At 39.4% G+C, this 26097-nt stretch overlaps 1 protein-coding gene across 5 annotated transcripts in view; it reads left to right on the top strand.

Moving 5' to 3' along the window:
• The window catches only part of Ncoa1 (nuclear receptor coactivator 1), a 201692-nt gene that overhangs the window by 112058 nt on the left and 63537 nt on the right, over positions 1-26097 (top strand). For all 5 annotated transcript variants that reach the window (XM_076559106.1, XM_076559105.1, XM_076559108.1 and 2 more), the window contains 6 exons: positions 920-1077; positions 5629-5734; positions 11296-11462; positions 12849-12946; positions 18150-18327; positions 25368-25547. In XM_076559106.1, coding sequence (XP_076415221.1) covers positions 5646-5734; positions 11296-11462; positions 12849-12946; positions 18150-18327; positions 25368-25547 — 712 coding nt within the window. In that variant the 5' untranslated portion in view covers positions 920-1077; positions 5629-5645. The remainder of the gene's footprint in view (positions 1-919; positions 1078-5628; positions 5735-11295; positions 11463-12848; positions 12947-18149; positions 18328-25367; positions 25548-26097) is intronic.

The following is a 26097-nucleotide window of genomic DNA, read 5'->3' as shown; positions in this document are numbered from 1 at the left end:
GTTTAATTTCAAATTAATTTTTGGTCCTTGAATATACAGAAACCTTTTACTGTTGCCAAAATTTCTGTGGTTCCCACATTCAGTTATATGAGCCCAGATGGAGTTGCTAGCTGAAGTTTAAGAATTTGGAGGGTAGATAATTGTGTCAACCAATTTCAAGTTTTCTGTTAGCTCTGATCTGCATCCACTACTGCCTAACACCTATTAGATGTGATTTTTCATCTTTAGGTTCAGCCTCCAAGCACTTCAGGGAAGTCTTGAAAATGTTCCCTACAGAGAAAGTCTTCCAAGCATGTGTTCCACCCAGTGTGGCTCCCTTCTTTGAACAACAGTCAGATCTACAATTTGAGTCTGTTTTGATCACTTTCCAATGTCTTCAAACAGTTATTTTTCTATTTTGTCCACAGTTTATAATTCTTATCTGTGAGCAGAATAGTAGAGTACAAGAGGATCCATTATTGCTGGAACCAGAGCTCAACTAACTTTAAATATAAAAGCATATAAACTTTTCCAATAAAAATTTTGAAAGTTAAATGTCATAATTTTAATACATAGCAAGAATATTATTTATATAAATTGAAAGAATGAAATGACTGAAAATGCGAAAAATCATAATTTATGGGTAATGAAAAGGATAAGCATGTAAATGCTGCCAGAAATGATTTTTTAAAGGCTTCTCAGTGGGTCTGTCAGAAGTTGAGCAGAATGTAATTATGCATTACCTTAGTGGCAAGCTGTCTCAAATAACATTACCAGGAAGGTCTTTGCCTGTAAATTCAGATCATCCATTGTGTTTTGGAAATATTTTTCCATTTGACTTGAGAGTTTGCATTTCTCTCATATTGCTGACCTTTGTTATTTCTTATAGAATAAAAGGGCGATCTAACCTCCCATTTGCTCTTTTCTTCTCTTATTTTAGTTGTTTGTGTAACTGACCTTCCGTGAGGCGAGAACAAACGGACTGGAGCCATCTCTGGACAACATTGTACTACTCCATTCCCCTGAAGCTGCCCGCTGGAGCACTTGATTTGACCATATCTGCTTTGAGGATTCATTATGAACAAAGAAGTCTCCCAGGTAGGGAAGATTTTAAGAACTTCGTCACTATAAACGTGTGGAGAGAAAACAATTACTTACCGAGCATTATTTTTTTATGGAAGTATATTCTTGGTCTGGGAAGCTTCAAGGTTATTGTAAAGTAAGTGCTAATATTCCTAAGTGGAAGTGTTGGCAGTGTGTTTAGAATAAACAATTAATTTACAAGATAAAGGTAAGACTATCAACTGAGCAAACAAGTCTAAAGATCTTCTATAGCAAGCAATATAGTTAACAGCAGCATATTGTACTTAGGACTTGAGGTGATAACTGCTCTTGGAGCAGTGAAAGTAATGTTTATGTGAGATTATGGGTGTTAATCTGCTTCACAGCAGTAACCAGTTCACCATATGTTTGTTTCTGATAACATCATGACTTATATGTACACAGTAAATATTTAAATTCAGTAAAATTTACTATCAAAAAGTAAATAAAGGCTCTGAATGAGCTATGTTTCCAATGAAGATATAAGGAGACCAGGAATTATGTGAGAAGATGCTCAGAATCATTAGCAATTAAGGAAACATAGATCAAAGCCGTAATGAGAAGCCATTTTTCTACCCACTGTGATGGATTTTTACAGAGGAGAACTGCTTTTGACAAGAATATAGAATTGGAATCCTCATGTATTTTCACCTTAAACTTAGGGTTTTCCAAGAAAGTTAGAGTTACTATATGACATAGCAATTCCATTCCCAGTTTTACACTCAAGATAATTAAAACTTAAATACACAAAAGTTTATGCATAAGCATTCATAAAAATGTTATTGAAAATACCCCAAAGTGGAAATGGCTTAAATGTTCACCAACTGATGAATAGATAAGAAGAATACAGTATCTCCAAACAATGGGATTTCATTCAGCCATGAAAGGGCAGTGAATAGTCTAAGTCCCTGTCCTTTGTTGCCACATGAGAAGTGTTTCAGTGGTTGTGGAGAATGCGAGGTGTCTGAGGACTCTAGTTTGGGAAACATTTCTTTATAGAAGCTGGCCAGTGTAGGAGTGAGTTCCCTATCATGATGGTTCTTCATATGGAGGAGGATCAGGTTGGGGACCTTGGGCTCTTGGCCTGTCGCCCAATTCTTGTGTGTTCTTTCTATGCTCCTTGTCTGCTGGGCACTCTAAAGCATGTTCCTGGAGTTGTTAGCTAATTGGTACGAGTTTTTAAAATGATCAGCTCTATGCTCAATCTGAGAGACAATTGACAGATGTCTCGTGTAGAAAGATTTAAGAGTATGGTCCTCTTTCCTGTGCCTTCGCCTATTTAGTTTAGTTGGGCACATTTGACCAGAGATACATGCAGTTTCTAGTTATGGAAATGACTCTCTAGAAATTGCATGAGGCTAGGTATAATTCAGCAACTCTTAAAAAGAACAGAGTACTTTTACTTAGACATGCTGTCTTCTTAAAAATGATATGCAAGTTGGCTTTGTTAACTAGTTATATTCCCTAACAACCAGTATAAAGTCAGTCCACACACAACAGCTCTGACAGCTTGTCCCCATTGGAGGTTTCGTATTGCACTGTGTGTTGTGTTTTATAAAAGTTAATATAGGAATCATACCATTAACAAATTATTGGAGAGTCTCCTGTGACTCTTTGAATACTGGTTCTTATTTTTGTAGGGCATCTATTTGGATGCTGCTGAATTGTCTACCACCCCCACTCCAGAATTTCAGAACAGTTCAGCAAATATTTAACTTGGGAATCTTGTCTTAGGCCCATTTTAATAAATACATTTATTTGCTGGGCGGTGGTGGTGCATGCCTTTAATCCCAGCACTCAGGAGGCAGAGCCAGGCAGATCTCTGTGAGTTTGAGGCCAGCATGGTCTACAGAGGGAGATCCAGGACAGGCACCAAAACTACACAGAGAAACCCTATCTTGAAAAACAAAAAACAACAACAACTATATATATATAGTTCTTGTTCTTGTGTGAAAACGAAGTGACATCTTTACTTCTGTGATACTGGGTTAACCTTACTTATGCTTCTTTGAATCTCCATGGTAAAAAAAAAATTTTTTTAAGGTTATTGTTTTATTAGTTATGATAACACCTGTCTGAGCTGATAATCTCCATCTAAGTACCAGCTAGGCCCAACCCTTGGTTAGCTTCTGATAGCCTATGAGATGGGGCATGTTGAGGGTGGTGTGGCTGTCCACATAACAGGTACTCTTATTTGGGGATTCAGTTACAGAAGCACGTTAAGGCTCTTGTAGGAGGCCTTCCCTGGTTTTGCCTCCTGGTGTCCTCTGACTTCATACCCCATTCTTCCATCCCCAGTCCCAGCCCCAGTTCATTACTGTTGTATTCTGCCTTGTCTTTTCTGTTTGTCATTGGCATGCTTCCCCCACTGCCCTCCAGCTCACCTTCACACCCACAGGGTCAAACCTCGATTTTTGCCTCATTTTTCTCTCAGAGCACTTACTAGCTTCTTAAACATGCCATGTAAATTACTTTTAAAATTTATCATTTACATCCCCCTAAATGAAAAGAAACTGTCAAAATAATGGATATCCAGGGCCCAAAAGAGAGGCTATTGTATGCACAGAGCTAAGTGAACATTAGATGCTCACTTAAATCGTGCTGTTCCCTACACTAAGGTCAATTTAAAATTTTTTGCCTAAAGTTACCTTTGCTAGGAACATAGCATGTGGCCAAGAACTTAATTTTGATTTTTATTGAGGCTAAAACTAAAATTAACATCTATAATGCATTTTTGCATATGCAGATTGTATTTATGGCTTAATTTGTTTCTATGTAGACTTTATCTTGTCTTAGGGTTCTTATTGCTGTGAAGAGACACCATGATCACATCAACTCTTATAAAGAAAACATTTAATTGGAGTGGCTCGCTTACAGTTTCAGAGGTTCAGTCTATTATCATCATGATGGGGAGCATAGCAGCGTGCAGGCAGGCATGGTGCTGGAGAAATAGCTGAGAGTCTTACATCTTGCACTAAACAGGAAGTTGACTGAGACACTGGCCAGTATCCTGAGCATAGGAAACCTCAAATCCCGCCCCCACAGAGACACACTTCCTCCTACATTAATCTAGAATCTTTGAGATATTTGGTTCCAAGCTAGGATCATCATTATTTCTGAGACTGAAGAAGGGGACAGTATAAAATCTCTTAATTAAGAATTGGCAGGAAATGGACAGCAATTATAACTGACAAATAAACAAGAAAAAAAGAATTAAAAGTAATTGCAAGATTGTAATCCTAGCCCGGTGTGGTGAGGCACACCTGTCGTCCCAGCACTTTAGATGGGGAGGTAGGATGGTTGGGACTTTGAGGCAAGTCTGGGCTGCATCATTAATCCCAGGCCATCCTGGACTGCATCATAACAAAACCCTATCTAAAGAACAAAGAATACTTGGAGTGTTGGATAATTTTAAAAACTAGACTTCTAATATGGAGAAATTAGAAATGTTCCCTTTTGTCTTCATGAAGTAATCTCACGATTGAGATTTTAGGGGTTGTTTATATAGTGGGAAGATGGCAACCGTCTTTGGTCTTTAGAAGAGAGCGAGAAAGAGTGAGTTTTAGAATTAGGAAAGGGTTAAGTCTGGGAGAGGTTGCCAGGGTTTTCACCAGCTCTTGAAGTGTTCCCAGCTTGACTGCTGTTGCTCAGTGCTCTGGTGTTTAATGACTTCAACTTAAGGAAGAGTTCCAAGTTTTCCCATTTCAGGAGCTTCCCCTCCTTTTTTGAGGGTCAGTGGAGTAAAAGATAAGAGGAGTATTTGGCACTCTGAAATCCAAAAGGAAGTGATGAGTCTAAGGTCAAGGATAGGGTTCTGAGTGGCCTGAGGGATTCTGCCGAGCAGTGATGGATGCTGCGGACCGATCGGTAACTGGCACTTGGGAAAACCTGGCTGACACTCGAGGGGAATGACTCTGTGTTCTCTGGCGTCCATACCAAGATCCTAACATAGACTAAACACTTGATCTTGCTTTCTGAGAGGATGATATAAACACAAGGTTAGGAGTATGGAATTCAGAGTGGAAAAGTGCAGTTCAAAATCCAAATGGAGCTTATCACTTTAGCTCTAATCATAGGTATAGTGTTTGGTTTTCTACCAGTAAAATCTCCAGCTTCATGAGGAAAGTTGGTTTTAAGCCTTTTTGCAAAGTAAGGTCTGAATAATAATTCTGAATCTGAACAATAATAATAAATATTTTTCAGAGTCTAGTTTTTTTTTTACAATTACACATGGAAGTGATTTTTTTCTCTTGGTAAAAAGATATTTCTACTTAATTATCCTCGGAAAATGTTCATCTTGATCGATTCCAACAGTTTCATAGGCGTTGTGAATTTTCTCTCATGGATTTAGAAAAGTAAGTATAGCAACGAGTGGCTAGAGTCAGTCCCCGGTGATGTTAGCTGCTGGTGCTTGTGGTGGCTGTCATCACCTAGTCCCTGCCAGGTCTGTGCTCTGGTTCTTTTGTTTAGAAGTCACAGGGGCTTCCCCTGCCCATATTTGGTTAGAGAGGTCATGAGAGGTTTATTTTTCTTACCCTTCTTATTTAGGTGTGAAGTTTGTCAACATGAGTGGCCTCGGGGACAGTTCATCCGACCCTGCGAACCCAGACTCACATAAGAGAAAAGGATCGCCATGTGACACACTGGCATCAAGGTAGGCGTGCACTTGTGTCTCTGGCAGAGCTTTTGTGCCCTTGTTCCCCCAACACTTGGGAGCTTTGTCCCGTCCACTCCACATTGAGTGGCCGCCCGCCTTCTGCTAACGGAGACATTCTGTGCCCTCCCCCGTCTTAAATGTGCTTCTCCCATCCCACTGTGTCCTCTTTATTTCCACGGATAATCTGTAGGTATATTGCAGATGCTGTGTTACTCTTTACTTCCTTAAAGGGAGGCTGCTCTTCCTCCCACAACTACTAGATCGACGCCCCCCAACACACAAACTTTATTGTTAGGTTGGTTGATTTTGTGTGCCCTCCTCCCAGGGTTTCTCTGTAGAGCCCTGATTGTCCTGGAACTTGCTCTGTAGACCAGGCTGGCCTTGAACTCAGAGATCCGCCTGCCTCTGCCTCCTGAGTGCTGGGATTAAAGGTGTGCGGCACCACCGCCTGGCTCCCCTTTTCATATATCTGTTTTGTACCTTTTTATGGCTTTGATTCATAACTACAGGCTGTTGCTAGAGTGTGTGCTCATTGCATGAATTCTTAGTCTCTTTGTTAGACTGTAGGTCATATAGCATATGGTAAGAGATATTATTTGTTCATTCACCATTGTATCCCTAGTTCACAGTGCAATATGTCGCATGTCGCTTTTAACTAGTAAGGACAATAAATCCTGTCAAATGAATAAATAAGTCTATTGAACATCTTTAAGTGCTATATTAGGAGCTAAGAAGTACATTGTTACAATGTTTATTGTAAAAATAATTATTTGTGGCATTAACTACTTGCTGTGTTTTTTAAAATGTGACTACATTAATGAGGCAAAAAGAAAATTAGTGCTAAGGGAGCCCTAACAAGTGCCAGGTGAAGATGGAACTTCACTCTGAGTAAAAGCATTTTCTCAGCTGACAAGAGAAAAGTGCAGATTTTACTCCATTTGACTTCTTGGAGCTAGAGTAAGTTTTTTTCTACACTACTGGCATTTTGAACCAGAAAGTCTTTTGCTGTGGAGGCTTCCCTGTGTGTTGTAGGCTGGTTAGCACTGTTACCTAAATGCCAATGGTGTCCTAGTTGTAACAGAGATTGTCTGTAAACATTCCCGGATATTTCCCCAGGGGCAAGGAAAGCAGAATCACCCCAACTGATGGCACTCTCTCAGAGGAGAGCTGCAGCAGCTCTTCAGCTACTCTTTCCTGGGCGGGGGCGGGGATTGCAATCGGGATGTAAAATAAATGAATGCATTTAATTAATAAATAAAAAAGAATGCTAGGGCTAGAGGCTGGAAAAAGAAAAGTGGCCATTCCTCACAGGAGAACAATCACTTTAATTACTCAAGCACACATGTCCAGATGCTAGGATAAAAGTCCATGCCAAGATATGAAGCAGATGTGTGTTCTCAAAGTTAGTGCATTGTTTATTTCTACATATAAACTCAGTCTTTCTTAAAGGAAAACTTAAGAATAAATAAAACTGCCGTTTTTTATGTTTGCTTTCTCATTCGAGGAAAATTTGAATATATAAGAACAGAGACTAAAAAGCTACATATAATAACCATATAAGATTGATACTATGTTCCTATATGAATATTTTCTTAGTTATATTTGTATTTTTTTCCTTTTTTGTAATTTCTTTTTTGTTGTTTTATACAGGGTTTCATTCTATAGTCCATACTAGCCTGGAACTTGTACCTGTCCTCCTACATCAACTTAGGGGAGCTGGGGTCCTAAGCATGCACCATCATGCCTGTGTTGTATTTTCCAATTGATAGTTATTAATGTAAATGAGTTCTAACAGGTGTGGGCATCAATAACATTTCTGCCTATTGTGCTGAACAATCTTCTTTTTTGTCATAGTTTATCTATAAATTACCTTTTTTTTGTATGTGTATGTGTGTCTGTACATGATAACATTATTACAAATACCAAAATTTTTATTTATTCTTTTTCTCCTCTTTGGATGTTTTGAGATAATTATCTTGATGTTTGCTTGAAAGATATTTGAAAGCACTTATTCCTTCAGGTTTATATGTATGGGCTTCAGTTTTAATAAAGCAGTATCCTTGATATGGAAAATCAGAAATGTATTAGTTTGAAACTGCTTGTGTATTAATGCCACCTTACAATGCTTCCTTTGGTCTCATTATTATATGCTGTCTCCCCAAACAGACTGCAAACTCATTAATCATAAAGAGCATCTGTTAGGCCTCACAAGGTACTGCCAGCCCCGTGGCAGAGCCAAATATTACTGTCTAAAGAGCCCTAGGCAGAGCAACTTCTCGGTTACAGTTTCCTGTGGGGAGGTAGCCTGTATCTCTCCAATCCCTCGTTTGTTCTAAGAAAATGCAGATTAAAAGGCTAATTTTAAATGGTGGTTAGCTATGCTTTATCCTTCTTTAGCACTTCCAGCTTAACTCAACAAGTGCTTATTTAATGCTAACTGTTCAGTCAGCACCATCTGTGTGCTGTTGTAAGGATATAAATGAAGTGAGAGACAGGTCTCCTATCTTCAAGGAGCTTTCAGATCTGCCCATGCCATTAATTCTTCTTAAATCCTTTTGGGTTCCCTATTTTCTAAAAAAAATAAATCATTGTAATTAAAGGCATACTAGATGCCATTTATTGAGCTGATAGGACATGCCAAGAACTTAGCAACACATTTTACATGCCTTATTTTTTAATCCTCACAAACCCTAGACGTTCATTCATGTCATTATTCCAGTGGTCAGATGAGGAGATTGAAGCAGGGAGGTTTAACTGTTGTTCCCGTGTCTGGGCTTGATAGCTGGTCAGTGACTGGCAGTGGCAGGCTGTGCTCCTGAGCAGTCTCCCACACTGCACCAGGACAGGTGACATCGCTGTCATCTGGCCCACACTTCCTCCCGGCCATACACTTCTGTGCTTCGGGCCGCACTCACCTACTGCGTACAGGTTTTGAACTTCATATTTACACTCTCACTTTACACAGTTGAGAAAGCCAAGTTAGCTTTCTAGAAAATAAGCTCTCTCTACCTAATTTGTGCTGTTCGTTCTCTGGGTTTCGATACCATCACTGTGTGTTTCTCTAGTATTGTGGTTTTTGTCACAAAATGTAACAAAGGCCTGTTTCCTTTTTACTTCCTTTCAAGTGGGGGCTACATCTGATTTACTCCAGGGTACTTAGGAAATATCACATGATTATCTGTCATATGATAAATTTAGGAATGTTTATTGAGTTTGCTAATACATTAATTGAGGAAAGATATAGCAGTCCTTCCATATCCATAGGAACAAAAGTATTCTGGGGGAAAAAATGGCATGCATACCAAACGTGTTGGTATTTTGCATGGTGTTATTGCCTAAATATAGGATGTGACAACTACTTATGTAGTGTTTGCATGGTATTAGGTATTGTAAGTATACAAAGATAATTTTAAGCATGGGGAACAATTTCCATAGGGTATGCAACTAATACGCCATTTTATAAAGGGTTTCCAAGTGCTCAGCTTCTGGTATCCACTGGGATCCTGGAACTGGTACCATATAAGATCGTGAGACCAACTGTATTCAAGAGAATTTAGCTCAGCATAGCACTAACTAGTATGTCTGCCACATACAAGGTAATAAAGGGTTTCACAAATGAAGAAAGTTGCTCGAAAGCAGTAAGGGAAGCCTTTTCCCTTTAAGATGGAGGTGTTGTACTCTCTGTTCCTTCAGTTTTGATTGTGAGCATGTCTGCTGTCTTTTTTTCCCATGTAGTTATTGACTGCTTCATTTAAAGGTGGTTTCTATTACCCTACTCTAAAACTTGTCATCTTAATGACATCTGCTGCTCATCACTATGTATAGCTTCTTGTTCCATCTCCTCTCTGTACTGGGACACTTTTCTTTTACTCTGTAATGGTTTCAGGCATTTCAATATTACTCAGAACTTAATGGCAAAAACATGTTTCGTGGCTGAGTATGGAAGCACACACCTGTAATCCCAGCATTCTCAAGGTAGATGGAGGTTGATTGCCAGTTCAAGAATAGCTTGGACTATAGGGTGAGACTTTTTCTCAGAACAAACAAACAAACAAAAAAATATTTAGGGGCTCCTATCGAAGTAAATCTAAATTGATTACTCCTCTTGAAATTTAGACCTGTAAGTTTAAACAGCTCCTGCTCCATACTGAATCTACTAAATGTGTCTGTCATCTGCGGCGAGGTTCCCTAAGGTAAAATCATATGTCCTCAAATACTATCGTGTTTCAGATAAACCCTCGTGAATATGAAAATATGTTCCTCATTTTATTCATGCTTTGCTTCAGTGCCTCAGTGAAGTTTGTCAGGATGCCTTGCTGTGTTCTGTTTAACTTATTAAGATAGAGTTTTACTAAGCAAAGTGGAAATAATTCCTCAGTAATGAGAGATTTAACAGATAAAGACAGAATGTGTGGTTGTTAGAGTTTCACATTGGATTATGTTTGGGGATATGTACCATTTGTAGTGCTTTGTTTAGAGCAAATGTAGGAAGTTAGCTGCCTGGGTTCTTCCAGCTCACTGTTGAGTAAGTGCTTTTGTTTTTAAAGTCGTTCAAATCCTTAAGAAAAGTAAAGGATGTTTGACTGTTGTTTATCGTAAGGTTTTTAGCAACTGACTTCTCTCTCTTCTCACCTTTTTTCTACCACTTTCATGTGCAGCCAAATGATTTTAACTGCTGTTTGGGAAACAAAGCTTGTCATGAGCAGGCTTTCCTATTTTATTTGGCTAATGGAAAGTTTCAGAGTAACATTTTACCATCTTTGAATGCATTACAGAAAGCAAGTTGCTGCTGATGGTGAAATAAACAAGGGGTAAAGACTGAAAAGCAAAAATGAACAGTTATCTTTCCATGCATTCCGCGGACTAGTTTTAAAGTGCTGTCGTCTGACATCACCCCTGTTCTCTCGGTTTGTTTTAAGGGGGTCATGTTTGATGTTGTTAAAAGGTGACAAGAACTACGTGTAGCTTTTGTTTGCTGTTAGATCTGGAAGAAGCTATGTACCATTGTTCTCTGCTGTTTGCTTTTTAGACTGTACTCTTGACCAGCTTCCTTTGCATAAGGAGCAGCTAGTGTTCGTACGAGAGTAGGAACAAAGCACTGTCACGCTCCTCCTTACAATTCATCTGAGCTGGAGTCATTAGTGCTACTTAAACTGAAGTAGCGAAATTACTTGAAAAGTCAGATTTTATTTCAAACATACAGTAGTCCCAATGTAAGAAGTAGAATTGCTGTCTGTCTGGTTCCTTTAATATCCGGTAGCCGTTTCTTATTTGAAAATATTTGAGGTATATACAAAATTGACAAAACCCATCTGTCGTAAGTCCTTCTCTTTATATATTTTAGCCAGAGTTATTTTGTGTACTTGAGTATTTTGTAGTGTCTGAGTTTTAGATGCGATTTTAATTTGATTTTTAAATCTGGTTTTATATTTTAAGTAAAAATAAGATTTCCTTCAAATGTGTAAACAATAATATGTTTGGTCAGGGAAAATAACATGTTATAAACATGGACTAACCAAATTGTTGTTGGTGTTTTTTTTCTGTGTGTGTGATAATAGTACTGAGAAGAGGCGCAGGGAGCAAGAAAATAAGTATTTAGAAGAACTAGCCGAATTACTGTCTGCCAACATTAGTGACATCGACAGCCTGAGTGTGAAGCCAGATAAATGCAAGATTTTGAAGAAAACAGTAGATCAGATACAGCTAATGAAGAGAATGGAGCAAGGTAAAAATAAAGGCTATGTTCTCAGTTGTTATGGTATTCATGACTTATCATCCTACTCTTCCATTAGTAAGAGTCTTCATTGGTTCCTGATTTTATTAAAGAAATGTTTTTGTTTAGATAGTTTTTATTTTATTGAGTCAAAGAGCCTTTCTTGGTATTATAAAGTGGCTTCCTAAATTAACTTGAAAACTAGTGGAGTAGTTAGCCCACGTAGTTTTGGAGCCCAGTGTCCTAGGGCCTTGAAGCAGGAGACTCAAGTTGTGGGGTGGGACCTGAGGCCCTGGCATAGAGCTGAGGTATGGTAATTCCTTGATGAAAATCTCTGTGGCCTGTCAGAGGAAGCTTGCCTCTGCCTGAACTCACAATGGGGAAAATAATCCTCTGAGGAGGGTGGGTAGGGAATCCTATTATATTTTTTGAGGTTCATATTTATAGCACCCATACTTACTGGGAACCCTACACCACTAATCCCCTGGGCTGCCTACCAGAAACAAAGGTAAACACTTCTCCTCATGGAGTGCTATAGAGTTTTCAGATGAGTGTGCTGACACTTCACATTGTGTATGAAGAAATCATCTGGGGTGAGTCGGAGCACAAACCTCTGTTAGAACAGGCTGACTTCAAACTCATAGAGATCTGCCTGCCACTGTCTTCCCAGTGCTAGGACCAAAGGTGTATGCCATTATGCCTGGCCAGAGAAGATTTTAAGCTCAGGAGGAGTGTTTATGAATGAGTTAAATGGCATGAAAACTTGAAACTATACACAAAATATAATATATAAGAATATACAATAAAATAGACAATATGCAAAACATAACATACACCTGGGTTTACTTATAAAATATATTTGTAACCATTGTTATGGAGATATTAGATGTTGACTGATATAAGAATGTAAATACATATACTGAGAGGATTACAGGAAGCATAGATGTAATGACTTGAACAAAATCCAATGGCTTGAACAGGATAATCTACTCCCCCTGTGGATTTGGCTGCCACTCCTAGGCCATTTTCATCACAACGTGTGACAAATATGGCCAACCTGTCTGCATCCCAGATTAGGGTAAAGGAAGGCAGACAGGCATACCTCTTCCCTCTATAGACAGGACCCAGAACTGCCTATCACTTCTGTTCCCATTCCTTGGGCCGTCACCTGACACATAATTTTTCCTACCTTAAGTTTTCCTTAAAAGTTTAAATGCTTTGCTTTCACATACAGTAATATAATCTATATGAACTTAATGAGTCTTTAAATTTTTTATAATTTGCTTAAAAAATAAAAAATCTTCCTTGTATCAGTGGTATAAATCTATGTCTTCATAAACTGCTGTAATAAAATGAGCTCTCCTTGGATGTATAGTTTTTCAAGTTTCATTGTTGCAGAGAAATCAACAACTGACGATGATGTGCAGAAGTCCGACATCTCATCAAGTAGCCAGGGGGTGATAGAAAAGGAGTCATTAGGACCTCTGCTTTTGGAGGTAAGTGTTCTCACTGGCCCCCAGATGCAAGTCTTTGTCCTTACCCACTTCATTTTTCCTCACCTTTATTTGATGTCATGTATCCAATTAATAAATTATGAAATAAAGTAGTTCTTTAAACTTTAAAATAGGATTTTATTATAAAGATTGCTAAAATTTTTTCATATAGGCATTCTAAGGAGTCTGATGCAAACCAAAACCTACACAAAGGCTTTGCCTTTTATTTCTGGAGTGATTAGAATTATTTGGAAAAAGAAAACAATTATTAAGCTAACTGATACAATGTATGTATACTATAGAATTCCATCTTTAAGTGAAAAAACTTCATTGGACTAAATATTGTCCAAAATATTTTCTGAATAAAAAGTTTGAAGTGGTTTTACACACATACTGTAAATGAGAATTACATCACTATCAAGCTTTATAAAGTGAAGAACATTGAATTACTTCGTAACTACTGTATTACTTCACCTCTGTGGCCTCTCTCCAGCTCCTGTTGCTGGATGTTGAATATAGACACTTTGTTTCCAAGCCAGTTCATCACCTTAAACATTTTCTCTCATGTATGTTAAAAAGCACTTATCTGTGTGTACATGCACATGCTTTTCTGTCTGGAAAACAGATTGTCTATTTATTTGCCAACTATACATGCAAACTAATTTTTCCTTGTCCTTTCTCAAGCCCTTCTTTCTGGAGAAAGCGGGTCTCCCTGACAGACTTGCACACACCTCTCTCTATTTCTGATTCTTGCATACTTTTATTCTATTATCATAGATTGCATGTTTTTTATATGAAACGTAGTCCCCTCTACCTGGTCAGGAGTGGTGCTGCCTTCTTAAAGAGACTTTACTCAAGAACTCTTTACCCCCACTGCAGGACTCTTACTGTGACTTTAACCTTTGTAAATTCTCCTGTCGTCTGTTCTGCTTGGGTACTGAAAAAATACTGGGAATTATGTGTTTTATTCTGAAACCTTTGTCCAGTGACCTTAAGTGGCAATCTCATTTAAAGCCAAGGCTCTACAAGAAATCTTGCCCAATATGAGCCCTGCTGTGAGACCAAGGTGATTCTCCTTAAAAGGTGACATCCTGGACAGATGGGAAAGCTCTCAGATTGATTGTGTTGTACCTAATGGACCAGCATTTGTTATCATCTCTGTATGCAGCACATCATAAGGCCAGCTGTCAGGAAGACTCCTCCCCAGGAGCACATGTGAGGAAAACTTGTAGAAGAATAATGATAGCAAATTGTCTTCATCAGGCACAGTTTAGAAAATAGGGATGTTTGTATATTCATATTCATAACACCAGTCCCAAAAGCATTCCCCAAATTATTATCATTTTTTAAGGTTGGGATTGTGGCACAGCTTTTACTACTGACCTTATTTTTATATTTTAAGATGTTTATAAGCATATATCTCATTTATAATAAAAAGCAAAAATTGGAAACATTAAATGGTATGCAACAGTGATTCCATTATTATCTAAGAATATCCCAAAAGAAATTTTAGATCTATTTTTAATGTATATTTTTAATTCTTATTTTTATATAAACTGCATGATAGATAAATATATACTAATTACCCACAATGAGATTTATAACTAACCTGACATCTTAAAAGTTAGTTGAATATGGGTATGCCTTTGTGTGCCCATCAAACTCAAGATAGTTTACAAAGTGTTTGTCCAGTTGTTGAGGTTTGCATAACATCACACCCTCTCTCCTTTGCATTTTAGATTAAGTAAGCAACAGCCATTGCAATCAGTTTAAATACAAATATCTTTCTCTTTTTTTACTAAATAAAATGTTACTGGAGTCACAGTGACTGAATGGTTAAGGTGTTATACTTGAAATGTTACAATAATTACTAAAAATGGATTGTGTTCTTTTTTAAGAGAAAAAAATCTTGGTTATAGGCTTTGTGGCAGAGTTATCTAAAAATGTAGTTCTAAATTAAATGTAATATTTTAAGCAGTAATTCCATCCCTTCATCCATTGATGGACACATAGGCTAGTGTATGTCTTGGCCATTTTGAGTAATTCTGCACTGATGGGGTGCTGATACCTCTTCAAGAGACAGATTTCGGTTTCTTTGGCTGTCTATACTCAGGTGTAAGATTGCTAGATTATCTGGTATTTCTTTTTTTTCCCCCTTTGAGGATCTTCCATGCTGCGCTCCATATTGACTCTACCAGTTTATATTATTACCCAAAGTCCAATTAGACAGCTGTTGTTACCACGATTATGTAAATGCCATTGTGCTTTTAAAGGTATCTTGACCATGCTGACTGTTGTGGTTCATAGCCATCCCAGCTGGGGAGGGCTACTGACTGCTTCCCTCCCTTAGGAGCTTACATAGGGCCTTTGGGAGGAGGCTTCTGGTTCAGATTCAGAAATCCTCTGAGGCCTGTGTTTGAAATGCATGGTGTCTTCAGCAATAGGTCTTTATCTTCAACTTCTAGGAGGCAACATCAGTAGCCTAGATTGTTAGGAGTCTCTTCAACTCCCCTGACCCAGAACTCGAAAAGAGTTTTTTCATGCCTAGTTTTTGTTAGATGGTTCTTGGGAGGAGGCATCTCCCAAGTGCCTTAACTTCATTTAAACTACATGCACATTCTCGGTCTCTGTCTCTATCTCTTGCTCTCTCTCTTTCTCTCTCTCCCCGTCTCCCTCTCCCTCTTTCCCTTTCTCTCTTTCTTTGACTCACTCATTCTTTCTTGCTCTCTCACACAAATATATATTATATGTAATTTTAAGTGAATATGAAATAATTCTCCCCCTCTCCTTCTTTGGTATAGTCCTCCTCTCCCCTCCCCATTTTCTCCCATTTTCTCCCTGTGTCCTGCTCCTCTCTAGAACTCCTTCCCCACTCCCACGGTCCCTCTCTGGGTTCTGTAATTACTCCAGATTATATGCTCATCTTCTGAAGATTTGGAGGTAGGATCCACAAATGAGAGAGAACACAAAGCTTTGCATTTCTAGGTCTACATTACCTCACTGAATATAATATTATCTAGTTCTTTCCATTTATATGCAAATTTCCATGATTTTGTCTTTATTTACTATTGGAGAAATTATTTTGGCCACTCCACGTAGTTAAAAGGATATTTATTAAATGGCGTAACTCACAAATTAAGTAATGGGTAGGTCGCAGGGTCTGGGGAAGGTGTAATGCAGTCTAGCGGTGTTCTCCGGAGCTCTGCACAGTCAATCTGCACCGGTCAGCGTTCTGGCACCGAGAGAGCGCCCAGAGCGAGCGCTGGCCCATCCAGCTCTCGGGTCCCCAGGCGCCTCCCCTCGCCCCGCCTCGTAGGCATGACAGTTGCCAGAGTCTCAATGGGGGTTGGAACTTCCAGAACCAAGCTGGAATGGCTACCCACTACAATTTACAGCTGAGTAGTATTCCACTGTATATATGGACCATACTCCATTATCAGTTCATCAGTTGAAGGACATTTAGATTGTTTCCATTTCTTGATTTTTTTTTTTTCAGAGCTGAGGACCGAACCCACTCTACCACTGAACTAAATCCCCAACCCCCAAAAATACATTTTTTAAAATTTGGTTTTTCGAGACAGGGTTTCTCTGTGTAGTTTTGGTGCCTGTCCTGGATCTCGCTCTGTAGCCCAGGCCGGCCTCGAACTCACAGAGATCCACCTGGCTCTTCCTCCCGAGTGCTGGGATTAAAGGCGTGCGCCACCGCTGCCCGGCTTCCCTTTCTTAACTATTGTGAATAGAGCAGCAGTGAACAGGCTGAGTCCTTTGGGCAGATGCCGAGGAGCAGTAGAGCTGGGTCATATGGTAGATCTGGTTTTAGCTTTTTGAGACTTTCCCACACTGGTTTCCACAGTGGCTGTACCACTTCGCAATCCCAGCAGGACTGTGCAGCCGTTTCCCTTCTCCCATGCCCTCGCCAGCATTTGTTGTCAATTCTTTCTTTACTCTTAGCCATTCTGATGGGGTAAGGTGAAACCTCCAAGTTGTTTTAATTTGCATTTCCCTAATTTTATTTCTTCTCTTGAGAACTCTGAATCTATAGCCCATTTTTAATTGGGTTGTTTGGTTTGTATATTCTGTAACAAATTAATTACATAATTTTTCAAATAGCTAGGAAGATTCCAAATAAGTGAGATGACACTTTTCAGATCTTCCCTAAAAATTTGGACCTGGCTGGACTTCATGAAGGACCATCGTGTTGTATGTTTATTAGGCGTGATTTCCACCATATGTTTTAGATTGTAATCTAAAGGGTCTAACAATTTCTCTGCCACTGGAAATATTTTGTGCCCCTAGGGGTACATATATCTCCTTTTGGAGAAGCCTGGCTCCATCTCTGCACATAGGAGGCTCCTGGAACCTGGCTCCTGTCCATTTCACTAACATCTTTGCTACCCACAGGCCTCACTGCATTGCGTACTCCTCAGCTCCACACTCCTTATGCCTTGTCATGTGCCATGAGCTTCTTTCTTCCTGCAGTGACTTTCCCAAGCTCTCTTCCCCTTTGCGTAGGGCTTTGTAAGGTGCTTCTCATCACCCCACCACTCTCAAATCAGGCCTCCTGGTCTGTGCTCAGTGTTTCATGTATGTGAAACACCACATTGATCACTAGTACTTTATTATCCATGTTCTCCCATTCTTCCACAAATTCCTCAAAGGCAAAGGCCAGGTAACGTAATGTAGAGATTTTCAAGACTGAATAAGTCACTTATTTCACATTTACTACTATAAAAATGATCTCTGGCACTGCAGGGACTGTTTAGTGCTTAGGAGCACATAACTGCTTTTACGAGAGACCCAGGTTTGATTCCCAGCACCCATGTCAGGCAGCTCACAACCACCCGTAACTTTAGCTCCCAGGGCAGCTGACATCTCCAGCCTCCAAGGGTATCTGCACTCATCTGCACAAACCCATACACATTATTAAAAATAATAAAAAGAGATATTTAAATGAAATTATTTCTAAGAAAGAAGGTTGATGTTATTTCATTCACACCTGCTGGAAACTTTAGTGTGAAGTCCATTTGAAAATCATGACCTCCCTCCACAGAGAAACAGTCCCCTTTTTAACTTGACATGTATTTATTTCTAATATCTCTTTAATAGAAAAAAATGAGTTACCTTTCATCTTTTAACCTCCCAATGATTTTTTAACAGTGTCTTCATGTCTTAATCTTTTTTTTTTCTTCTTTTTCTGGCTTTGCAGGCTTTAGATGGATTTTTCTTTGTTGTGAACTGTGAAGGAAGAATTGTATTTGTGTCAGAAAATGTGACCAGCTACTTGGGGTACAATCAGGAGGAATTAATGAATACCAGCGTCTACAGCATACTGCACGTAGGAGATCATGCAGAATTTGTCAAGAACCTGCTACCAAAATCACTAGGTACAAAGAAGTTAACTTTTTATTTGTAATACTTAGAGTATTATAACACATACAAGTTAATAGTGTAAAATAATATACTTAACATATTTTTAATGTGGCTACAGCTTCAGATACATCCATAGCTCACAAGAGCCTCCATCATCAATGTGCTGCCATGTCATGTGACTGCAAGAAGATTCTATTAAAGTTCCCTTTGTTTTCAGTTTTGGTTATATGCAGGAAAGGAGGGCCCTTCTCACTGCCCTACTCACAGAAAAAAGAACATTAGGGAGGAAGAGAAGGGCCAGGAGGGGTATGCTGCTGTATTTTATACTTCCGAAGTGTAACCATTTGGAGTGTAAGCGTTTTCAACTCCTTAGTCCAGCTGTGATTGGACGACTTGCCCACTGGGGAGACGCCCAGCTGTGAGGATGAACTGCGTCATCTCCAGCTGCTGCTCCACCCACTAAACTGTGTGCCTGATGGCCAGGCTGGAACCTTCTGCTGGTCCTAAGGGACGTGACTGGACTAACAGCTGCCCCTTTGGTCGTTCCTCCTGCTAGAGGAGGTTTTCAGGACTCCAGGTCCAATTGTTCCTACTGATTGCATTCCTAGTCTCTACAGTAGATATGTTTTGGGTGGTCAGTGTACATCATTTAGTAGAAAAATGGAAAGCTTTACATATTGAATTTCAGATTCCATCCATTTCAGATTTTTTTGTTCCTGTTTTTCCCATCATTTCTTTGTTCAACCAGCTCTGTGTGGTAAGACCAACTTACCACACAGATAAATTGATCAAGCACGAGTTTTTCTCAGAGGTACTGTGTGGCAGCAGTTCAGAGGGGCCTCACCAATATTTAGTGTGAGAACTGAGGCAGGAGCTCAGGGAAGAGACTGAGATCCCTTAGGGTCACTGCAGGTAACCCCCGAGTTTCTTTCTCTGGTCTTACACTCGGATTTCTTTTGTTCTGATGTTCTGCAGATCTTGCATCAGATTTAATCAAGCTATTTCATGTTGTTGTTGCCTTATAAAGTTCATATTCCCATCTGTATTAACAAAGTGTCTGTTGAGTTTAGCAGCTTGCCTGGTTGCGAAGAGAACTGAGGTCACAGAAAACAAAGCTGAGCTATCTTCTGCCCCCTGAAGAAGGCGCTTATTGTACAAAAGCCACAACATTACTCATCCCAACATGGTTACTGTAGATATGTTACTATTCAGTTTGTCCCATCACTGCCAGGAGATACATAAGACTGGAGTGTTATTCTGTATCTGATGTTGGTGGTACTGCTCCTGGCCCCTGTGGGTCCTTGACCGGCCTTTTCCAACTAGTCTCCACCACAGCTGGGAGAGAGATGACAGTTCTTCTTCTTCTGCAGCAGCAGCAGCAGCAGCAGCAGCATTTCCTCGTTCCCCCCAAAGATGGAAAGAACAGAGACACAGGAACAACATAGCCTAACGGCACTGCAGAGTACAATAGAGTAGACCCACAAACACAGGGCATGCTTGGTAGTCACAGATCACATCATCTAGTTCTACAGTGGCACCTGGTCACCTGTTAGAAACCACTGAGAAGAATAAAGCCCAACTGTACCAACTTAGAAAAGATGCTTTTCTAAGAAACATTGAATATATATTACAGCATCTATACTTAAAATCTCCATTATCAAAACTAGAAAATCTGAAAGGGAAACAAGGTAGAATTGTTGTGAATGTATATAAGTTTTAGACCGTGAAGAAATTTGAAGAGTTAAGATCATTATTTACAAATCTGAATATTTACATATATATTCACCTTACATACACATAAATCACTGACATGAATCAAAAACTATATTCTTGTTTTCATTTACATCAAGAAATTTCAAAGTCTAGCGTAAAAAGCTTGTTTCAAAATTGCTTTGCAATTTATTGATATAGAAGGTTTCAGTGTCTTAAATCTCTACTTGTAAGCATAATATTTTACTTAGAAAAGGTAAGATTACATTGGCACACTGAAAAGCTGATGTAACGAGAGGTTTTGTCCAAGAAGATGGACAAAGCTGGAGAGCGGCTCAGAAGGTAAAGTGCTTGCCACACAGACCTGAGTTCAGCCCTCCAGTGCCCATGTAAAGATATGGGCACTGTGGAGCATGTCTGTTAAACTAAGGCTGGAAAGGCAGAGGCAGAGAGATTCCTGGGACTTGCTGGTTAGCCAGTCTAGCCACATGGGGGAGGTCTACGTTTAATAAGAGACCCTGTGTCAAAAGAAAAAGACAAGGTGGGAGGCTAATTGAGGAAGACACCCATTGTGAACCTCTGGTTTCCACATGCACACACATGCATATACCCACACAGGTGTGCGTGCACCACACACACATACACATACCCAAAAGCCTATATTGTGAAAGTTTCAGATTTATTTGTGAAATTCTAATAAGCTGTAACTTGAAGTTTGAAAAAATGGGAATAAATTCTCACAAGTCATAGCATTTATGTCTCTGATGATGCAGACACTGTAGAAGGTCAGATCACTGACATCTTGATATCAAACAGACACAGGTAATGCATTCTTCCTCTACTGCCTACTAGCACTGTAACCTTGGGACACATTGAATCCCTCTTTAGGCCTCATCTTTCATGGGAAGTTTGGGAGGCATTCAAATGACACTCAGCCTATCACCTAGCTGAATTTCCTTTACATTTAGTTAATATTACTAGTCTTGACTTTATCTAAATATTTGGAATTTTTAATTTAATAAGAGATGGATCTATAATTTTGTATCATTCACAACTACTTGATATTTTACGTATCTTATCTTAGAAATTGATGTCATGGAATAGTCTTGTCCTTTCATAATATACTCCTTCATCTGCTCTCCACAAAGTTGAGGCAGATTATTTTTTTCCTTTTATTTTATTTTATTTTACTTTATTTTATTTTATTTTATTTTATTTTATTTTATTTTACAATACCATTCAGTTCTACATAACAGCCACAGATTCCCTTGTTCTCCCCCTTCCTGTCCCCCTCCCCTTACCCCCAGCCCACCCCCCATTCCCATCTCCTCCAGGACAAGTCCTCCCCCGAGGACTGAGATCGACCTGGTAGACTCAGTCCAGGCAGGTCCAGTCCCCTCCTCCCAGACTGAGCCAAGCGTCCCTGCATAAGCCCCAGGCTTCAAACAGCCAACTCATGCAATGAGCACAGGACCCGGTCCCACTGCCTGGATGCCTCCCAAACAGATCAAGCCAATCAACTGTCTCACCTATTCAGAGGGCCTGATCCAGTTGGGGGCCCCTCAGAGGCAGATTATTTTTACAGAACTTGTCAATAAGAAAGTTCAGTTTTCTTTAGCTCTTTTTAAAATTGAGCTTAGAAAAAAGAAAGAAATTTAAAATAAAATAAATAAAATTGAACTGAATATTTTTTCTTAAAAGGGGCTCTGAGCTGAGCATACAGCTCAGTGCTAGAGCACTTGCCTTGAATGCACCTAGCAAGCAAGTAGGCCCTGAGTTTAATTCCCAATACAGAAACAACAAAAAACTTTTGTTGTTTGTTCTGCACTGTTTCGATTGGGTTTTTGTTGGTAGCATTTTTAAACACTTGTCAAGAGTTATGGTGAGTAAAGAAAGAACAAGTAGTGCCAATTAGACAGCCCTCCCTCCCCACTCCAAACTAAACCCTGGGGTTCATCAGCGCTTTCTATCTCTAGTCTACACCTAGCCTTTCCATGTTCCGAGAACACAGAGCCTGTGTTTGTCTTTTTGTGGAAAGGCAGTCATTATAAGTAAAGACTTAGTGTTTAAAAGATTTGGGTTCAGAAAAAGCCTTGAGCTCTGTTGTAATAATTTAGATAAGCCAAAAGAAATCTAATGAATATTATGAAAATATAGAGGCTCTAGAAATACCATCTGAAATATCTACCTATATGTATTGGAAGAGTCAGTATCTTACTATTATTTATTTATTAAGAAGTTATGATAGCTAAAATGTAATTTGTTGCCAGAATTACTTCAGTGGCTTTATTTATTAGTTATCAATATTTTTTACTAACCAAAAAGTTTTTCTTAAAATCTTTCTGCCCCCTCTTCCTCTATGATCCCTGAGTCTAAGGAGGAGGGGATATGATACAGATGCCTCATTTAGGGCTGAGCACTCCAAGGTCTCTTATTTTCTGTATATTGCCAATTTGTGGTTCTATATGTTAATTGCCCTCTACTGCAAAAAGAGCTTTCTCTGATGAGAATTGAGAGATGCACTAATCTGTGGGTATAATGATTTAATACCATGTAGCAGAATAAATAGTAGATTTTCCTCTGGGACCTATGACCTACCTAACTAGATTCTTGGCTCCATTAACAGTGCCAGGAATTAGTTCTGTCAATGGAATGGGCCTTACATCTGATCAGAAAGTGCTTTGTTACTCCCATAACGTATTTGCCACTATTACACCAGTAGACATATCTTGCCAGGTTGGTTGATATTGTGTCTACAGGATTCATAGCTGAGAAAGACTGATGATTACTTTTCTTCCCTGGTAACATGCATAGTACCATCCAGCACCATGTAAGCTAAGCAATAGGGATGAAGCTTCCAGGTTGGTACCAACTTGATTAAAAACCAGAGGATTGCTACAGCAAAACAAGAAAGGGTGGTTGAGGAACATGAACTCACAATGGCTGTGACTGCACAAGCCACATACACAGACCTGCACAAGCCAAGCCAGAGAAATTCCCAGTTTGGAGATGGAGGTAGTTATAAAGTCTCACGGCTGGCTGAGGAGCTGATAGAAATTGATGGTTGCTGGGGAAGAGAGAGTCAGATTTCTTCAGAGATGTGGTCCCTGAGAGGGATACCTGTGCTTCAGGAGATGGCCATATGCCCATACACATACTGGCAACACCAAGTGGACTCAATGGAGTTTTATAACACAAACAAAAGGGGCTGGAGAGATGGTTCGGCGTTAAAAGCACTGTCTGCTCTTCTGCACATGGCAGCTCTCAGTTGTCTGTAACTCCATTTCCAGTGGCTCCAACACCCTCTTCAGATTCTGTATGCACTGCGCACAGGTGGTACACAGGCATCCATGTAAGCAAAACAGCCATATACATAAAATAATAAAACTACAAACACATACATAAAAGGTACATTCATGTTTATATATAAACAAAACCCAGGAAATCGGGAGGGAATAGTGGTGGGGAATAGAGGGAATGGGGGTGGGCTTGATCAAAACACATTATATGCATGTATGAAATTCTCAAACAATAAAAAAAAACTTGCTTAAACTTGAGGCATAACAAGTTATGAAATTAAACTTGAAGGAAGTCCCTTCGCCCCACTGCGGCCTCTTCTCCTTGTGGCCTTTTATGCCGTCCGATTCCAGCCCTTCCCTGCCTGTTTCTCTTTTTCCTCTCCTGTCTCTCATTATCGGAACTGAGTGAAGCATGTTGTTAGCTGAACCTCCTCTGGCAACACTCAGCAAGCAGGTTTCCTTTGCAAGAGCGTTCAGCATGCTAAGGTCATCCCTGAGAGTGACTTGATAAATATCATGCAAAACAGCTGGCCAACAAGACTTAAAGAAAAACTGTTTTTAATCCTAGGATCTTAATGACTCTAGCTGGAGAAGAAAGCTCTAGAATGAATAAGTGGGTAATAAGTAGGTTAATGTCTACATTAATTTTATTCTGTCTGCTTGATTCCACTGTTTAGCCTATATGTGTTTCAAAAGTAAGAAAAAGGCCATCACTGTAAATCCACAAGTACATTAGACATATGTATAAACTACTACCTGTGGTTCACTATTTCCTACATTGTTCCTCAATGGAATAGAAACCTTGTATCTTCTTTGAAGGGTGGTAACTGGGGCCTGAAATGATGGCCTCTATAAAATCTCTAGTTTGATGTTAGAATTAGAGTCTCAAGGTTTTGGGATGTTTTACTGTGGACTGTAGAGTACACCCATCTTTAGAGATTATCCAGTGGATCCCTTAATTGTAAGATGAAGCAACTGGAAATCAAATACTAAGTGACTGAAACCCAACAACTTATAAAGAACAGAACTTAGGAGCCGGGCGTGGTGGCGCACGCCTTTAATCCCAGCACTTGGGAGGCAGAGGCAGGCGGATCTTTGTGAGTTCGAGGCCAGCCTGGGCTACCAAGTGAGCTCCAGGAAAGGCGCAAAGCTACACAGAGAAACCCTGTCTCGAAAAAAAAACCAAAAAAAAAAAAAAAAAAAAAAGAACAGAACTTAGTGCAAGAGAAGTGAGTTTCCATACTTTCTCTTGTCCTTATAGAATGATGGGATGTAGAAAATGAAAGTGGGTCAACAGTGGGCGGGTGGATTTACAACCTCTCTGACCGCCTGGGAACCCATAATCTGTTAGGACATTGTGTGTAGAACTATGACTCACAACACAGTGATTTTGACTTGAAATATACAGGCTCTTTTCTAAAACTAAATTTAATCTTCTTATACTAAAGGAGATGATGTTTGTTTGCTAGCAATCTTTTGGTATTACTTACTGTTTACCCATCATATTCAAAGCATTGTAACATATAAACTATGCTAGTTAAGTTAATGCAGTACAGAGAATGGCTGTAAGACACCAGTATTTCTCATTTCTAGTCTAAGTCACAGACTCCTTGAACAGACTTTTAGTCTTCTGCCCCATACACAGAGCCTGCCCTTAGGATTGGCCTTTGATGAGTCCTGCTTAACACTGTAGCTGTAGCCTTAAATTTTCTCACCTTAAAATATATAGCTGCAAATAAAAAGAGTTAACTACAACACTAGTCATTTTGAATTTTGTCTTTATTTCTAAATGCTGTTAGTGAAGTGGTCTATTTGCTGTATGACTCATATATTTTCTTGGAAATGTTACAATTTCTAACTGGTAGATGTACCTTATTGACTTACTATATTAGATCTGAGGATGTGTGCCAGTCTTTTAATATGGATATCTAATTAGCCAGATGCTTTGAAGTATGATTTGTTTTTTGTTTTTGTTTTTTGTACCTTCAGAATTTATGCTTTTATCACTTTATTCACAAGCATATAAATCAATTTTGTCTCCCTAGTAAATGGAGTCCCTTGGCCTCAAGAGGCAACACGCCGAAATAGCCATACATTTAACTGCAGGATGCTAATTCACCCTCCAGACGAGCCAGGTACCGAGAACCAAGAAGCTTGCCAGCGCTATGAAGTAATGCAATGCTTCACAGTGTCACAGCCAAAATCAATCCAAGAAGATGGTGAAGGTAAAGGGCATCTTAAAGTGATTGTTTTATCTTTTGCTTGAAGGAACAGGGGAAATTGATTACACACTACCTTCTTGAGATAATGTTTTTGGTTACTCTATTATATGTCATAACCACAGTTCAATTTCCTACATTTTTTTTCTTGAGACAGGGTCTCACTGTGTAGCTCTGACTTGCTGTGTAGACAAGGTAGCCTCAAACTCACACAGAGATTCACCTGCTTCTTCCTCCCAAGTACTGGTATAAAAGTGTGTGCCACCAGGCACAACCCATTTGGCTTTTTGAGATAAAGTTTCACTGTGTTTCCTCAAATGGCCTTCAACTCACTACATAGCCTAAGCTAGACTCGAACTTAGAAACAGTCTCCTGCCTCAACTTTATGAGTGCCGGGATTGCAGGAGCATATCACCATGGCAAGAGCTGATGCCATGGAGGAGTGCTGCTTTTCTCTCGTATAGTACCCAGCGCCACCTGCCTAGGGTGGCCCCACCCACAATGACTGGGCCCTCCCTCAATAATCACTAATTAAAGATAGCTTGATCTTACTGAG

Source organism: Peromyscus maniculatus, chromosome 22, assembly GCF_049852395.1.
Source record: "Peromyscus maniculatus bairdii isolate BWxNUB_F1_BW_parent chromosome 22, HU_Pman_BW_mat_3.1, whole genome shotgun sequence".
Taxonomy (NCBI): Eukaryota; Metazoa; Chordata; class Mammalia; order Rodentia; family Cricetidae; genus Peromyscus; species Peromyscus maniculatus.
This window is presented reverse-complemented; position numbering and strand designations above follow the sequence as displayed.